Genomic DNA, 18,538 nt, shown 5'->3' with positions numbered 1-18,538 from the left:
GACTCTAGTGGTTAAATCCAAATCTTCAGAAATGACATGATAGGTGTGGGTGAGAAACAGATCAATATTTATTCCTTTTTTAATATCAATATTATAAAAACTTTCAAACAGCCCTCTTAAGCATTCTCTTCTCTCCTAAAAGTTATTTTGCCACCTACTGGGCAGGGAGGAGAATTTATAGTAAAAAAAGGGTGTGATATTTATACAAAATATTTATTTTGTTTCTCACCCACACTTATCATATTGCTTCTGAAAACATGTATTTAACCACTGAAGTTGTATGGATCACTTATGCTGCCATTATGTGCTTTTTGGAGCTTCAAAGCTTTGGCCACCATTCACTTGCATTGTATGGACCAACAGAGCTGAGATACTCCTCTAAAAATATTCATTTGTGCTCTGCAGAAGATAGAAATTCATACACATCTATGAATGGTAGAGGGTGAGTAAACAATGAGATAACTTTCATTTTTGGGTGAACTTTTCCTTTAACGCATTCTTTGATATCACACGTAAATCACCAGACGTATATGATGTGTGTGATTACATCTGGAAGACATATCTTTTTAGGCTGTTTGTTCATCTGAAATGCATCTGTAAGATGTTTTCTCTTGAATGGCAAAAAGACATTCAGATGTCTTTGAGACATGTTTTAGAATGTATGTATGCATGCATGTTTTTACGATTTAGAATGTAAATCTGCTCATTTAAAAAATGTTTATCAGAAGTTCATTAGAATGTCAACTTACATTTAGCGAAATAAAAGATAACACATTTGGCAATAAACAAAACCTCAAGCAGAGCACAGTTAAGAGTGGCTCTTATTAAATCAGGAAGTATTTAAATAATAATTTGTATTACCGTATGTTTTTACCATGCATTATAATACACATCTACATTAAAGCAATATTCCGGGTTATATACAAGTTAAGCGCAATCGACAGCATTTGTAGCATAACATTGATTACCACAAAAATTTATTTTGACTTACCCCTCATTTTCTTTAAAAAAAAGCACAAATCTGGGTTACAGTGAGGCACTTACAATGGAAGTGAATATTTGGCATGTTTATAACAAAATATTTAAATTAATTTGGCCCAAACTAATCTGTTTCTTGTGAGTATTTTTGAACATAAAAATACTCACTTCTTCAAAAGTATACAGTAGCCACACGACATAAACAGTATGTGTGTAAACATGATTTAAGTGTGATAAAATCGCTTGCTAATATTTTCTGTGTAAAATTATAGCCAATTTTACAATGTTGCCATGATGTACGATGTCAACAAACCCTTAACCCCTAAAATGACTTTAAAAATTACAATTTAGACAACTTTACATCTCAAATAATACATGAGTTTTAACATATTAACTGATGTCAGTGCTTTTATAAAATTAGAAGCTTCACATTTCTCCCTTTAAACCCTCTAAAAATGTCATCATTGTCACTATCATTGTAAGTGCCTCACTTTAATTTTATTTTTATTTCTGATTTTTTAAAGAAAAGGAGGAATTGGTAAAACATTTTTGTGGTAATCAACATTATGCCACAAATGCTGTCGATTGAGCTTAATTTACATTGATCTGGAATATTCCTTTAACCCTTATCACCATTCATTTACATCTGGTAATTTCTGAATTTTGCTGTCAAATTTGCCAAATTTCAATATCATTAATTCAATTCATTTTACTTCTGCACAGCAGCTGAATAAGCAAAATAAATTGTGTCCTTGCCATAGTAGGGGAAACATATAACAGATCTTTTCAAATGTTGTTCTTACTACACATACTCGTCAGTTGAAATCCTTTTTGTTGAAGAGCACACTGCTGAAAAGTAATTAAAAAAGTGATTCAGTATACTGAAAAGCAGCACAATACATTATTGTTAGCTTGAGGTGGCTACGTTTAGGCGCTGGTTTGCCAGTCTGTTCTGCTCTGCAAGCATGGGTTCGAATCCCATCCTTGTCAGTTGTGAGCTTTGTCGGAGAAGACCGTGTTGAAAAGTTACCCCCGAAAATCTACCTAAGTACTAGCACAAAATGCTGCTGTGCTGAGCTCCTGGTACATCATTAAAATGGGTCTATTCTCGTATCTGCAGAAACAGGTGAAAAATCGACACACGCATTGTGGTTAACCTCTGAGCTATTGATACTGGCTTATGGAAAGCACCACAATTCACCTATAATTGACTTGTTATATGACAAGATGGCTGAGTGGTTGATGGACTGATGACTCAGTTGTGCTATGCATGTGTGGGTTCCAATCCCATCATCGTTGGTCAGCAGCTTTGTTGTTGGGGAGTTCTTTAAACATTGTTTTAAAGTAAAAAGTCACTTCTGATACTAGCGTAACCCCTTCTTTTCTGTTACCTTGTCAATGATGATGCTAGTCAAGTGCAGATTGAGTTTATCCTCTTTATTGAGCTGGTATTAGGGATGGGCGAATCGATCCTAAAGTAGGTTCCCCCCTGGATCTACGCCCTTGGTTTTCTCTGTCGTTTAACTAAATCCCATTTTTAAACTATAGTTACTGTAGTGAAACAATGGTTAATTTTTGTATGGGTAAACAAAACAGAAGTCTAATAATTTTCTGTTTAGGCTCACAAATGTAAATAATAATAATAATAATGACTTATGACTAAAAATAATATTTTAAATTACCAATTTTTTCCTAAGAAATAAATTAAAAAAAAAAAAAAACATATAAATTCAATAGAAGAAAGGTATTGGTATTGATATCAACAATATTGGGCTTGAAATTATATCGGATCGAAAAGAAAATAAGTGGTATCGCCCACCCCTAGCAGGTATATCTGTTTTTATCTGCTCACGATTTGTGAGATCAACAATCAAAACAAAATAAACAGCCAAAAACACCTTCTCCGCTCCAAAACTCCTAAAAGCACAAAAATCAAGCATTTGTTTTATCACGCACACTCCAACCTCATGTTGCACAGTGCTAGCAAAACCAACCTATATCTTTCTCAAATTAGCTGATAAAGAAAACACTGAAATCTTGAAATACTAAGCTAAATTTTGCACCTAATACCTTTTCAGTTGTTCATTAAGCACTTTTTTAACAGGTTAGACATGCACATGTAAAATTAATAAAATAAAGAATTAATTATTTAGTACTTGTGGAGTGAACATTTGAACGTGCCGTCTTTCTCACTGCCAAATTCAGACTGAGTGAGATAAACGTCTCGGTTAAGTACATAACCTCGGTTCCCTGAGATGAAGGGAACGAGACATTCCGTTTACTAACGTATATGGGGAGTCCCTTCATACACAACCTATTTGAAACCTCACTACAGTAATGCCAATATTCTAATATTGGCTATGGTGTTTGAGCCCCACCTGTTTTGGTGCGAATAATTTATATTGGTTGTCGAACGCGACTAATTCCGTTATACATTTCCTTACCTAATAAGGCACAATAAGGACAGTTTAATTTAGTTCATAGCTCACATATTTCGAGACTCTAAAGACTCCCTTCTTAATTTAGCACGCGTGCAAATTACCCTACATACAATGGTGGTAAAATGTGTGCAAAATACCCATTTTAACTGACCCCATCCACATCTCTAAATTATATATGTAATAGCCTACAGCAGTCACAAGCCATAAAACATTTTATGCTCAAACGGAGCATAGCACAGGCGGCTCGGCCCCGCTCTGTCTCAAGCCAGCACCCGGCAAAAAGACCCATGCCCACAAACTCAGCGCCTGCACCGGCCCCTGCCGGTGATGTACTTGCTTGTCTTCGTGGTGTTTCCTTGCGTACTTTGTGTGGCTTGGTTCTTGGTCGAAAGTTCGTTCCATCGATGTTTTGATCTCTTTGTGACCGAATTTATTGTCTGTATGAATGGTGAGGTTAGCTGTGAAGCGAGGCCTTCTCACTCCTTCTCGGTACGTCGAGTCCTGAGTTCCCTTGGATCTCACATGGGAGGACCTGGCCGTCAGCTGAGCGACCAGACGAAGCACGTGCAGGCAGAAGAGCGAAGAGATGAAGAGAGCGACAAAGAGAGGAAGAGAGAATGTGTGTTTTCCCAAATATTTAAAATTGCAAACAAATTCAATTGGAATCCCACGAAGCATTACAGGTTCCAACTTCAAAATATTCTGCTTATCTCCAGTAATTACCAATTCATTTGTTTTATCCACATTTACCACAAGTGCACTCAGCTGACACATTCAAAAGGGATTTTATGTGCTCTTGGTATGTGCGAGTCCTACCTATCTCTCCTACTTGCAAAAGACCCACAAGAGCCATATCATCATTATATTTAAAAAGACTGTGATAAAAGATGGTGATAAAATTGCTCCTTGTGGGGCTCCTGTGTTTGATATAATTGTTCCAGACACGTTGCCATTAACAACCACTCTTTGTGGACGTATAGAAAGGAAATCTTTAATCCACCATACAAGTCCCCCATTAATCCCCAAATTAATCAATCGCTGAATAAGAATATGGATTTTCATTGTGTTAAAAGCTGACGTAAAGTCTAAAAACAAAATCCTAGCGTAGTTTGTAGTTTGTTGTACATGTTCAGCAACTGAATTATATAAAGTTAACACAGCATCATCAGAACCTCTAGATTTTCTATATGCAAATTGCAATGGATCTAGAACGTCACTCACAGAATTCATTAGATTAATCTTTCCATGCATTTTCCCAATACAGATGTGTCTTTTCAGAGTCACATGGTCAACTGGGCTTGTCTTTTCCGACTGTTGAGTTATGGTCCTTTGTTTCAGACTCTTAAAAATGTCCAGCTCAAATATAGTGCATATTTAATCATGAGCTTTTATATATTGAGAATGGGATATTCGTTTTCTTCAGCATTTTTTGCATACGCCAGCAAACGCTTACATACTAAACATGACATTTTTTTATGGATGTTATACGTGTAGGTAACAAAACATTAAAATCCCTGGTTACAAAATCCCTGGTTACAAACATTATATTTTATCAAGTTAAGCCTTATAGTTACCATTCTTAGTAGAATGAGATGAATCATACAAAATTAAAGATTATATTTATCAATTATAGGTGATTGCACATCGCTACACACATTTTAAAGAGTTTCATCAGTCTATAATCATTAATTTGTCAGGTACAAACGTTACCACAGTTCAAAGTGATTTTCAGCATTATCTAGCAAGGCTAGATTAAGATGAAATGTCTTAGTGTTATGCAAATCTGATGATCCTTGTAACCTTACAAAGAACAGCGTGGTGTGGGGGTTCCGTCTGAAAGCCGGTAATTTATGATGTGGAAACATTCCAAACTGAAAGGCTGGTATTTTTCTCGTTTCAAATCATGTTGGTGGAATTCTTCTACATATATAATCTTATACTGATGCTGAGTCGTGACATAACGCTCAGCAAATGTACTCACTGCGCCGCCAAAGAGGCCAGCTGGAGACACTGGGGCAGCCAATTGAAATGTCTTCTCTCTGTCACATCTCCGTGAGGGTCAGCCATACATGCCTTCCCAGAATGACCAAGTTACCCATGGACATTCCGATGCCCTGAGCCGTGACTTTCGTGGCGCGCAACGCCAAGTCTGTAGCAGCCTGAAGCTCTTTAAAAGTCTCCGGATCAAAGCCTTGCTCGTCCATTTGTCTGAGGAGCTTCGCTTGGAACACCTGGAGCACTGCCATTGCATGGAGTGCTGATCCAGATTGTCCTGCTGCCGAATAGGCTTTTCCCGTCAGTGTGGACGTCTGCCTACATGGCTTAGAAGGATGAATGGGACGTGATTTCCATGCCCTGCTTTTTGGGCAGAGATGTTCTGCTACCGCCTCCTCCACCGGGGGTAGTTGGGCATAGCCATTCTTTTCCCCATGGTCCACGTTCGTGAGACCGTAGTCACTGCGTGTGCACGCTGAGAGGGGCGCGTGCCAGGACTTAGTTAAATGTGCACCTCAGAGAAGAATGGGGCAGTTCTGTGGGGTGCGGCCTAATGACGGAGTCCGGACTGCAAGAACCGTTCATCAAGGCGAGACTGTCCAGGTACCTCTGGGGGAGACCACTCGAGATTGAGTTCTTTGACCACCCTTGCAAGGATGCGAAGCATCTCCCTGTCTGGGGCGTGCACAGTCCTTGCTGGGGGAGGGGCAGTAGCATCATCCACTGACCAGTCGCCCGATGCGGCGAGAAACATGATATCGTCATTATCATCCTTATCATTCCCAGTGTCAGATCCACCAAACGAAATGAGGCCGCACGCTCCTTTAGTGGGCCGGAGCTCATCTCGCACATATAGCGTATGGGGAAATATGTGCTTTATGGAGATTGAAGGGCTCGTGGGGCATGTGCTGGCGTAAAATCCCCCTCATGTTCATCCTGCTCGACCTCGCAGCCCCGCCATGCCCCCTCGTGTGAACCCTCGAGAATCACAGAAGAGGTGGGTGGGAGGGCGCGAGAGGCTGAATCGTCCCTCAGAACAAGGGCGAAGCAACTTGAGACTCATGTCCTCACAGTGAGGACAGTCAGTCTCCATGAGAGCTGACTCTGCATGGGCGCGGCCCAGACAGAAAACGCAGCTCTCATGCTTGTCTGACAGCGGGATGTGTCTCTCGCACATGGAAGACTTACGGAACGACATCTTGAAAAAGACGCAAACACGTATGTGGCACTTCTAGATATCTATATATTGATTTATATTTATATAAATTACATAACTTATATTTATAACACACAAGTACAATTTTGCTATAAAAGGATACTCTACACCTGCCGACACGCTGTGGACAATCAGGATGCTGAGGTCCGTTGACCAGCAAAGCGTCAAGCGGCAAAGCGGAGTGATGTTCGCCGGAGCACTGCAGGGAAGTGGAGAGTCTTTTCTCTGCCGTGAAGATTCCGTCGCTGACTGGTGTGTATCGACAGCGAAGGTAGAGGGATTCAAGACAAGAGGTAATCGCTGTCTTGAAGGAAGAAATTCTGAGGAAATGGTGTCTGTGCACCTGTTTTATAGATGTCAGTTCACGCCGAAACTAGTGGTCAGTTTCGCGCCAAAACGGGTGGGGCTCAAACACCATAGCAATATTTGAATATTGGTGTTATTGTAGAGAGGTTTCAATAGGTCGTGTATGAAGGCACTCCCCATATGTGTTAATAAATGCAATGTCAAGTGGACTGAAGTCGTAAGGAAAGGTGATGGAAGTTGCGAGAAAACTCTACCGGATGTTCCTCCTTCTCCCACTAGAGGCCGCATTTTATACATTAATGGGACAGAATACTCTCTTTTTTACAGAAAAAAAAAATAATAATACAAAATGAACATTATAGATATTTAAGACAATTATATTGAAAAAGTTACATTTCCCATCAGAAAATAAAAATTTCCTCTTTTGTTATTTAACGAACTTCAAATTACCCAGCGTTTCAAGTTTTACTGTTGCACTAACAAATAAGAGGAACATTGTACAATGAACAACATTTTCAGTATAAGATGGTAAATTATTACAAAAAGAGTTTTGAGGTGTTGAGCTGTTTTATTGTGACGTCCATTTACGGGAAGTTCTTGGAAATCTTGAAATTAAACTTCACCTAATTATCTGAATAAACAAACTGCTTGAATTGTATTTATTAATTGTATTATTAATTATTTATTATGAATAAAGTTTGACGAATACAGCCTTTATTTAATTAAAAGTAATTTGTAACATTATAAAAGTCTTTACTGTCATTCTTGATCCATTTAATTAATCAACAATTAGGCTATACATTTATTTAAAAAAAAACATAACACCTTCAAAGTGATTAAAAACTTGAAATTTCACTTCGCAATGATCAAATTATAAAATGATTAAGAACGAAGTTTTTACTTTGCTCATATTTTCAATAACGACAGGAGAAACGGTTAGTGCAGCGACAACGCCACCATTCGTCCAAGTGCTTAATAACCAGCAGAGTTGAATAGTGGAAGAAATTTGCGCTGAGATTGGCAGATGCTCCAGTAGTTTGCGGACTGCGTGGGATTCACGTCTAATGCGACTACACTGTTAACGTTGAGATAGTTGTCCGAACGATAGTAATTGCAAGATAGTCAGGTATTGCAAGATATTAACTGTAAAGGTTACTGTCAACATTCATAGCCACATCCGCCTGCCTGGCAGTCAATGCAATGGTAAAAATTCTTATTAATCTGCTTGTTCAGTTGTCCATCACATATCAGACTCTGGGACATATCACTGAGGGTAAGACATCTTTGTGTAATTTTGTTTATGTGAATAAAATGATCTGGATTGCAAAACAAAATTAAGTTTTATTTTTTGTTTAAATCTGTTAAGATTCGTGAAACCTCCAGAACCGTTCGCGTATTTCATTAAGCCAGGAAATACCTCCGCAGCAATACGGTTTATATAACAGCTGTGATTTTGTTTGAGTTCGCATTGTCGTTACAGACTAAAAGAAGCCAGTGGAGAAGTATAGCATTTGCGGATTAATGAAATAGCCTATATTTAGTCCTCCACATATAGTAGCACTGTTAGCAGGCTAAAATATACAGTCTTTAAAAGATGTTTATATATTGTATATATTTCTGTTTTGTTCTCCTTTTTCTTAAACCTAATGATTGACCCCCCCCCCATTGTAACTCAGTCGCGTTCCAGTTGTAGTTTGTCATGGAACAGAAATGATTCAGGCTCCAGAGGAATTTAGGGGGTGTTCACTCAGACTGAACTTGTGTTTGTGCTAACAAATATGCCTACTAGCCACAGCGCAACGTGATGCTACGCGAGATGGCAGCGTAACGCAGCGAGAGGTAGCGTAACGTTCAAAGACGGACGCAAATTCGCTTTTGGTGTGAACGACCCCTTAGTCAGGTACCGTTTGATGACGTGAGCCCAGTGCTAAATTTAACCCAACACATAGACATAAACGTACTTTTATGTTGAATCTATAAAGGGTTTAGAGTTTAATGCTGCTGGAAACATATTATTAACATGTTCGCTTCTTATTAAGCTGTGTTCACGATAAAACCGTTTTAGTAATTACAAGCCGCAGTGACCCAGGAAATGGTAGCTGTGACAGGACACTAATTTGACCTTTTAAAGCTAGACTGTTAAGGCGTCTTTACACTGTCGAGTTAATCCTGCTCTATGCCTGCGTAAAATCCTGTGTAAATATGCAGTGCATCATACAAGCCAGTCTAAATTATGCTTGCTCTAACCCACCTCGGAGCAGCCTTAAAATTGTTTTTTGTCATGATAGCGCTTATATTTCATAATTTAATTTCACATGTAAGGTATCATTTCACATTTTCATTCATTTCACATTTCTATATTCAAAATGTTATATTTCAAACAATAAACTCATATTATTTATACAACTGTAATTTCTGTGTGAATGCATTTATGCCTGCTCTGAGAAGTATTAAACAGTATGTGTAAATGCATGCCAGTTTAAATGCAGTTTCTGTGCCACCCTGGCAGTGTAAAGGTGGCTTATTTAGAGCCTACCCAAGTCACCTACTGATTGTTTGTAGCTATAAAAGTATTGTCATGTATAGGCTATGTAATTGAATTGAACTAATGGACTACTCACAAATGATTATTTACAAGTTATCTTATTTACATACAAGAGCAATTAGGAAAGGTTAACCAGGATTGACATGTCCATTGATGGGGCTTGACCAAGAGACTTTCCGAGACTTAAATTTGGAACTCCATATAGCAATTATTATATTGTTTATGAACATATTCCTTATGCAAATCGGAAAGTCGTCCCTTAAGAACAGCTCATGTTTTCCTGTTAGTGTAAAACAGTGCGGTTAGCTCAGTCTCTGTGTTGATTACTGAATCATAGTCTTGGCATTTAACAACCTTTTAGAGCATGTACACAGCTGCAGTCAGCCTATTCATTTTAGATTTGTGTTTAACCCTTGTGGTTCTGTTCATATTGGAGTAATACTCATACTAGCAGTCTTTTGTGTAACCTGTTTTTTTTTCCAAAAGATGTGTCACACCTCTAAACTAATTACTTTCATAGTTATTAACAAATTTTTGAAAAAAATGTCCAAACAGAACTTAAGGGTTAAATGAATCTGTTTTAAGTAAGATTCCTCTAGGACTTATATGACACAAGACTGCTGGTATCCTCTTTCCATATTTATAAGTGATATGGAATCAGTTTTTTTTTTTTACTCAAACATTTCTCCATCTTTTGAAGACTAGAAGGAAATGTTCTCTAGATTTGCTTACAATGAACAGTGTACTACTTCTTGAAAATGTTTATACTGTTCCTTTAGAAGTATGTAAGCCGTTAAATGATTGAATATTGCAATTACACTTACAGTTGTGGTCAAAATATTGGCACCCTTGGTAAATATGAGAAAAGAAGGCTGTGAAAAATATATCCATATTGTTTATCCTTTTGGTCTTTCATTCAAAATATTCACAAACATCTATCCTCGAATAGTTCTTAAACAATTCCAAACACAACACAAGTGTTATCAAAAAACAAATATTCTTGTCAAATAAATGTGTGACACAATTTTATTCAATACATTGTGCATCCTCCCTTACCAAGATAACAGCTCTGAGTCCTCTCATATAAAGCCTAATGAGGTTGGAGAACACATGGCAAGTGATCTGAGACCATTTCTCCATACAGAATCTCTCCAGATCCTTCAAATTCAGAGGTCTACACTAGTGGTCTCCTCTTCAGTTCACCCCACAGGTTTTCTATGGGGTTCAGGCCAGGGAACTGGGATGGCCATAGCAGAACCTTGATTTTGTGGTCAATGAACTATTTTGTGTTGATTTTGATGTTTGTTTTGGATCATTGTCCTGCTGGAATATCCACCACAACCCATTTTAAGCTTTCTGGAAGAGGCAATCAGGTTTTTATTTTTTATCAGTTGGTATTTGATTTGAGTCCATGATGACATGTATCCAAACAAGATGTCTAGGACCTCTGGCATTAAAACAGCCCCACAACATTAAAGATCCACCACCATATTTAACTGTGGGCATGAGGTACTTTTCCATATGGCTACCTCTCTGTGTGCTCCAAACCCATCTCTGGTGTTTACTGCCAAAAAGCACTGTTTTTGTTTTATCTGACCATAGAACCCGGTCCCATTTAAGTTCCAGTAGTGCCTGGCAAACTGAAGATGCTTCAGTTTGTTGTTGGATGAGAGCGGAGGCATTTTTTCTTGAAACCCTCCCAAACAATTTGCTGTGATATAGGTGATGTCTGAATGTAGTTTTGGAGACTTTTGACCCCAAGACCCAACTAATTCCTCCAATTCTCAAGCTGTGATCCTTGGATAATTTTTTGCCACTCGAACCATCCTCCTCACCATGCGTGGAGACAGTAGACACACATCCTCTTTCAGGATTTGTAATATCTCCAGTTGACTGGCACTTCTTAATTATTGTCATGATGGTGGAAATGGGTATTTTTAATTCTTTAGCTATTTTCTTATAGCCACTTCCCATTTTGTGAAGCTCAACAACCTTTTGCAGCACATCAGAACTATATTCTTTGGTCTTACCCATTGTGATTGATGACTAAGTGAATTTGGCTTGCGTGTTACCTAATATATTTATACCCCTGTGAACCAGGAAATCATGGCTGAACAATTTCATGTTCCTTGTAACAGGTTTTCCAAAAAAGTTAAATATTAATGGAAATATACTTCAGATATATTTTACTCACAAGAATTTTAAGGCATGCCAGTAATTGTGGCAATCGTGTTTTGGAGAAAAATATTTACAATTATACAATAATATAAAATTATTTTATGGATAAGAATAAAGAATAAAGACAAGGAGTAGTGGTGGCATAGTTGGCTAAAGCACATAACTGTTAATCAGAAGGTCACTGGTTCGATCCCCACTGCCAAGTGTCTGCCAAATGCATAAATGTAAATGTAAATATTTGTCACAGCCTTCTTTGCTCATATTTACCAAGGGTGCCAATATTTTTGGCCAATACTGTAAATGCCAACAATTTCCTTCTCAAACAGGGCTGTAATTTGTTCAGAGTTTGAATTTGGCAAATTTAGCTTGCCATTAGTTGAAACAGTTGGTTGCTTTTAATGTTCACTTTAACATTCTTCTCAGTATGTTTTCTGGAAAAATATACTGAAAAACTCATGGTTATAGACAGAAAGCTTTCCCAAAGAGCTTTAAAGAGGTTTATGTATGTAAAACCGGAAAAGTGTGTGTGAGCGGAAAGAATGATAATGGTGGTTGTGCTGCATTGAAGGGAAAAAAAAAAACAAACAAAAAAAACCAGGGGTGCTTGGGGATCTTTTTCTCTACCACTGAGGCCAGAAGATACTGATGATGAGTTTGCTGCTGTAATATGCTTGCCAGTGTTTTGACTCAGAATTACTTTGAACTCTTGGAGGTCACTTTTAGGAGGTTTTTGGTAGTAATGATCAAGGTTTGACAATAAGGATGGCCCATACTCCAAAAATTTAAAGATACTCGTGGCACCATTTGGCAGAACCCTTTTGAGATCCACCAGAAACCTTTAAAGGAGCTTCAAATAAATCCTATTTATATTCTCAAGGGTTTATATTATTTCTCAAGATATACAGTATTTCTAGTGCCTAAAACCCTATGGTACCGTTTTGATGGGGTTATTAAAGAAACTGTTAACAGTGTCTAGAGTTCTTGTAGACGCTAAAATTTCACTGAGAACTGAATCCCCAAATGGTGCCTTGAGTATCTTTTAATCTTTACAGTGATACTGGCCCAATAATGGATTAAAAATTACAAACCAATTAGTAATGTTTAGCATTGTGTCATTGTTGTTGAATAAAAAAGAGGTGTATACATTTTGCTGTCATATATTTACATTATAGCTGTATACATTTTTGCAATTATTGAAAATTAAAAACTTTGTACTCTCAAAAAAAAGATTTACACATTTCAATGTCAAACACAATTCCATCCAACTGAATTAAAATTGTATTAAATTGTTTTTGTTAAACATTGCACGGTTCAATATGATGAATTTGTTATGAATTTGAAATGCGTAAATCTTAAAAATAGGCTAAATACTTTTTTTGTATAGTTTTTGTGATGAGGCAGTAATATTTAAAAAAAAATGTACAAATCTGAACTACTTGCCCTAGCATGCCTGCCAAAACAATTCCTTCTGTTGTATCCTGCATGAAGGTACTTAAATTCATGCATTTTATGTTTGCTCTCAGGCTCTGGGTCGACTTACTATGACAATAATGAAGTTGTGCATGAGGAAGAGACTTACTACACCCCTCAGTTGGACTACAAACGTAAGTAGTGATGATGGCTCACACATTTTGCACATTAAAATTAACAGTAAAATGCAACAGTTATTTTCAAACAATTTTCCCATCAGATCCACAGTGGTGCCACACATTTAAGCTAGCCAATGGGGAGGTAGCTTGTTCGTCCCCTCGAGGCAGGCATCACCAAAGCACACTTGGAACCCGCTGTTTGCTCTCTTGCGATCGAGGACATAAACTGCTGGGCCGGTCATCAGTGCAATGCATGCCCAACCGTCGTTGGTCTGGAACTGCTCTTTGTCGAAGTAAGTATACTTAAATGAGATAAAAGGTGTCATAAAACACCTTGTAATTAGCCAGGTGCTTCAGAGTACTGGGCAAATCGTTCCTTGCATGAACCATGTGGTTTACTGTTTATATTATGTCTGAATCTCTCAGAGATACGCTGCCATGTTCTGCCTCTGATTGACCACAGCACATACAGTTGTACTCATGGCTTTGTGGCAGACTCCAGGTGTGACTACACCTGCTATGAAGGCTACCAGATCGAGGGAGATCGCTATCGTATGTGCCAAGAAGATGGAAAATGGAGTGGCACAGAACCCACTTGTGCAGGTAAAGTAAAATCTTAGATGTCTATATGTTGTGCAGGAGTTTAGAAGATTCATTTTTTAGGTAAATTTTCATTCTCCAGGTCAACATTTGCATTGTTTCAGATCATGACCCCCCCATACTGAAATGTCCTTTGTCCAGAGTGAAAGTAGCAGAACCAGGAAAACTAACAGCCAGGGTGTCCTGGGACCGCCCTGTTGCCAAGGATACAGCTGACAGAGCGCTACAGTATGTGTGTTACATTGTATGAAAGCCACCCAACTCTTTCTATGACTTAAAGGCAACCTATAGACTAACAATTTCCTTTCATCCCTCATCAGGGTCTTGCGAAGTGGACTTGAGTCTGGATCCGACTTTCCTGATGGAATTCATGTAATTCGATATAAAGCCTATGACCAGGCTCGCAACTCAGCAATTTGCAAGTTTACTGTGCGTATTGAAGGTAAGTTAGAGGAATAGTTCACCCAAAAATGAAAATGTAGTCATAATTTATTCAGCCTCATGTCACCCCAAACTCATATGACTTCTTTCTAATGCGGAACACAAAAGGATTTAATAAATATCTCAGTCCGTCTGCTCAATAAAATGGCAGTTTAGAGCTTAAAATCATTAAACTAGTCCAAGCAACTCCAGTATCATATTCCAAGACTATTGAAGAGCATACAATAGGTTTTGTTAAGGATTTTTTCAGTGAAAATCTTGAGGACTGTTCGCCATTTATGAGTGCAATCAAAGAAGCTTGTTCACAGAGGCACACGTGTCCATGCGAGAACTTGCACTGTTTAGTAAACCTTTATGAAGATGAGTAAATTATGACAACATTTTTATTTTGGGAAGAAAGTTTCTGAAAGGAAATTTAGTGAAAGCATAGAATTCTAATGGGTTTCTATTTCAGAGCATAATCTAGAAAGAATATTACTCCATTGCAACTAGTAAAATAAACAAGGTTCTATATTACTATAAGTTTTAATATGCTTCTGTAAATCCTACTCTAGATCTGGTAAGGTACACTTTCTTTACATTAACCAAGGTATATATTTCTTCAATTGATATTTCCATTCCCTCAGTGAGACGGTGTCCAAAGCTGAAGACTCCTATGCATGGATATCTGACCTGTTCATCTGATGGCAATAATTATGGGGCTATATGTGAATACCATTGTGAGCCTGGCTATGAGAGGACAGGATTTTCCACACGTGTTTGTCAGCTTAACCGTAGCTGGTCTGATGAAGCAGCAGAGTGTGTATGTGAGTATCGGTTATGTGTACATAAATTCACTTATTAAAATATGTGTCAATTTTGTATCAATCTTTTTGTTTGAAAGATTTCTGAGATTTTGTATTCTTCAAAAACGTTTCTTATAGTAATGGAGATAAAAACAGACGTCAGGTCTGCTGGTTCTCTACTTGACCAGTTTTATGAAAAGAGAAGGCTTCTCGTTGTGTCTACACCAGATAACGCTAACCAGTACTACAAGCTTCAGAACATGATACTGCAGGTTGGCCAGATATAAACTCTAAAGCAAAAATATGGCAAGACAGATGAGTTTTAATTATTACAATACACAGCTGTAAGATTGTGTGTGACTTTTATGACAGAGGGCTGGATGTGGTCTGGATCTGCGACATGTGACAGTGATCGAGCTATTAGGAACGGCACCTTGTGCGGTGGGGCGCATCAAAAAACAACACCTAGAGCCCGAGACAATAGAGGGTCTTAGGTAACTTTCTAGAAATCTACAGCAGTATTTACCATGTACTTAACATGCAAGAGTCAATGACATTACACTTATTTATTGTCCAGATCCAGGTTATTCAAAAATACAATTCAAACAAAACAATTTCCATCTAGTGTAACCTTTTTGATATGGAGTGCCGTTTTTTATTTTCATGGTCAATGGTTGCGATCCCTGATTTAGAGACAGTATTAAGAAACAAACAAACAAAGATGTTGACATGAGCAGTGCAGAATAATCTTAAAATGTTTTTTTTTAATAATAAATGAAAAACTTTCAAAATCATGTGTTGTGTGACCTACATGTAGGTTGCCATTTTTTTGTCATGTGAAAAAACAAACAAACATAACCCGACATTTTAATATTTTGATTATTAGCTTATATTTTCATTCTTATGAAAAGGGCAAAAAAAATTCAGGTCATATGGTGTACCCCTTTTTGAAATTAATGATTAAGTTGTGTTCACTTATTCATGTTGTGTAAATGTATTTAAAGGTGCTATATGTAATATTTTTACTGTATTAAATCATAAAATGACCATAATATGTCATTAGAGAAGTAGGAATCATGCCAAGTAGAAATACTAGAAAGCCAGTATATTCTATTTTGAAGTTTCCATTCCGGGCTGAATTTCTGTTTATGTTTTGGCCTGTGTGATCCCACCCACTTCCCACTCACCAATAGTATTTCTACACCGCCAGGTTGCCAGATTTGACAAGTTTGCAGGCAAACAACACAGTGTGCTGTAGCCATGGAAGACAGCAAACGAACTGGATCAGAGATAACAGATTCCACCCGACCTAAAAAGCCTCGCCATCCATATAAAAACCACCAGGACCAGAGATGTAGTAAAACAAGGCTAAATATTGGAATGCCATTGGAAGATGGAGACAGCTTATATACCAAAAATTATTTGTGGTATATAAATAAGTGGTGGTGTAGTGGTCTAAAGCACATAACTGGTAATCAGAATGCTGGTTCGATCCCCACAGCCACCACCATTGTGTCCTTGAGCAAGGCACTTAACTCCAGGTTGCTCTGGGGGGGATTCTCCCTGTAATAAGGGCTCTGCAAGTTGCTTTGGATAAAAGTGTTTGCCAAATGCATAAATGTATTTAAAACGGAAGCTGAGTTAGCTAATTCTGGCAACCGGTATGAAAGTCTGGGGTGAGCTTGTTGTCAGTCTTACATAAAGCACCTTGAATGTGCAAGGAAAGTATTATAATATGTGGTTACACCACATGACATTTTTAGAGTAATTAAATATATATACAGTATATCTTCGTCATTTAAAAAAAAACCTAATATTTTTTACAAATATTTTTATAATTTTTTTCATAAACAGTCAAAAACAAAAAATCTCAGGGTTACAATAAATGACTTGAAAACAAATTTGCCATTTCATAAGAATGAAAATATAGTATCAATATATATATATATATATATATATATATATATATATATATATATATATATATATATATATAAAAAAAAAAATGTCAGTCTAAAGGAGTCCTCTCTTTTCACATGGCAAAAAATGACAAACTACATATTGGTTAAACACAAGACTTTGATTTGGTGGACAATGGTTTTCCACTGCTTTTTTTTTTTTTTTTACACAACTTGTAAATGAAGATTACATTTCTACAAATTTGATGTGTTCTAAACTAGATTTTTAAAAGATTTCTCATTTATCACCTCAGACAACCTTATTTGTCAATGACCCACAAGCAGATACCAACTGCAATATGGCAAACATATGTTCTTTAAGTCCTGAATGAGACATATTCACAGTCTTATTTTGATAAAATCCATATGACAATCTTGGGAAAAATAAAGTTTCAAAACAATAACTCTATATTGAAGGAAATGGTTTTCCAGAAGCTCTTCACTATATATGCATTTTTCCAATTTTAAAGTGATAAATTAAATCACTGTATGCGATTTTTTTTCTCTATGTCACAGACAAGCGCTGCATATCTCTACAGCATATTTCACCATGGTGCTGCTAGATGAATACGGTGTGGATCGGGAGCGTTTTGTTCACCCCACCACCTCTGATGAGCTCTACACATACATAGAGGAGTACCTCCTCACAGAGGAGGAGCGCGAGAGACTGGAAATGAACAGGAACTTCTGTGACTGACCCATGTCTGAAATTCATGAATAAATGCAGCGGGATTTACTGCAAAAGAGATTAACTACTTTTGCTTGTAGTTGCTAAATAAATTTTTTTTTTACTATATGATTGTCAGAGGTGAAAACATAGCAATATGTTATTAGGATGCATGCATTCCAAGAGCCTGTTTCCAAGACAAGCACTAATTAAAAAAAAAAAACATATTGTGGGATTATTAGCAGAGAATCAAAACTGGATATAGTGATTTAGTCATAAACTGTTTTTTCTGAATGTGACCAACTGTAAAATGGGGTGACGGTTCTTAATAATCTACTGCACAGCACACAACATGGATTGTTGAAAATATTTAATATTTATTAAATGCTGATCATGTAGCTCCTAAAATAAGTTGCTTACATAGGTGGACTAAACTACAGCATGATTATGATGATGTAAATCAATATGTAAACCTTTGCTGAGTGGTGGTAAGAACAAAATACAAAAACAACAACAGGCAAATACATCAAGTGTATATTTAAAACAGTGTTAAGAGTTCAAACCAAACATTTCATGTGTATAAACTTGCATTTTTAAGAACAATATTTCAAACAATGTTGTATTTGAAGACATCCATTCAGCTGCAACATTTATAGGACGTAAATATAGTCCATACTGCAAATTTCCACATCATGTCTTAAAACCTTAAAAAAATCCTTTTTTAAACGATTGGTGTGATGCATTATTGTTCTTGCATTGCACAACTGTAACACAAAACATTCTGTTTTTTTGAAAAGTGTAACCCCCTGTCTTGATAAGGTCTGAGGGTGGGAATATGG

General features: G+C 37.2%; 1 protein-coding gene across 2 annotated transcripts; it reads left to right on the top strand.

The window, feature by feature from the left end:
* The first annotated feature begins 7,903 nt into the window (after window positions 1-7,903).
* Window positions 7,904-18,520, top strand: LOC127617281 (sushi repeat-containing protein SRPX2-like). 2 transcript variants are annotated; one of them, XM_052089231.1, is made up of 10 exons: window positions 7,904-8,209; window positions 13,183-13,263; window positions 13,350-13,541; window positions 13,675-13,851; window positions 13,953-14,076; window positions 14,169-14,290; window positions 14,916-15,095; window positions 15,213-15,346; window positions 15,447-15,568; window positions 16,285-16,963. In XM_052089231.1, exons 1-10 carry the CDS (start codon window positions 8,137-8,139, stop codon window positions 16,385-16,387), a joined length of 1,308 nt encoding a protein of 435 aa, XP_051945191.1. In that variant the 5' UTR covers window positions 7,904-8,136; the 3' UTR covers window positions 16,388-16,963. The 2 variants fall into 2 exon arrangements, with proteins under 2 accessions (XP_051945191.1, XP_051945190.1); XM_052089230.1 differs by lacking the exon at window positions 16,285-16,963 and adding an exon at window positions 17,549-18,520 and having other exon boundaries at window positions 7,906-8,209.
* Window positions 18,521-18,538: the final 18 nt, after the last annotated feature.

The sequence above is a fragment of the Xyrauchen texanus genome, chromosome 23, assembly GCF_025860055.1.
Source record: "Xyrauchen texanus isolate HMW12.3.18 chromosome 23, RBS_HiC_50CHRs, whole genome shotgun sequence".
Taxonomy (NCBI): Eukaryota; Metazoa; Chordata; class Actinopteri; order Cypriniformes; family Catostomidae; genus Xyrauchen; species Xyrauchen texanus.
Note: the sequence above shows the minus strand (reverse complement) of the source record. Positions and strands in the feature narration are given on the sequence as shown.

Coding starts and splice junctions, on each gene's coding strand:
- LOC127617281 (XM_052089230.1), top strand. CDS start 8,137: ATGGTAAAAATTCTTATTAATCTGCTTGTTCAGTTGTCCATCACATAT. Junction 13,264..13,349: donor CCCTCAGTTGGACTACAAAC/GTAAGTAGTGAT, acceptor TTTTCCCATCAG/ATCCACAGTGGTGCCACACA. Junction 14,291..14,915: donor GTTTACTGTGCGTATTGAAG/GTAAGTTAGAGG, acceptor CCATTCCCTCAG/TGAGACGGTGTCCAAAGCTG.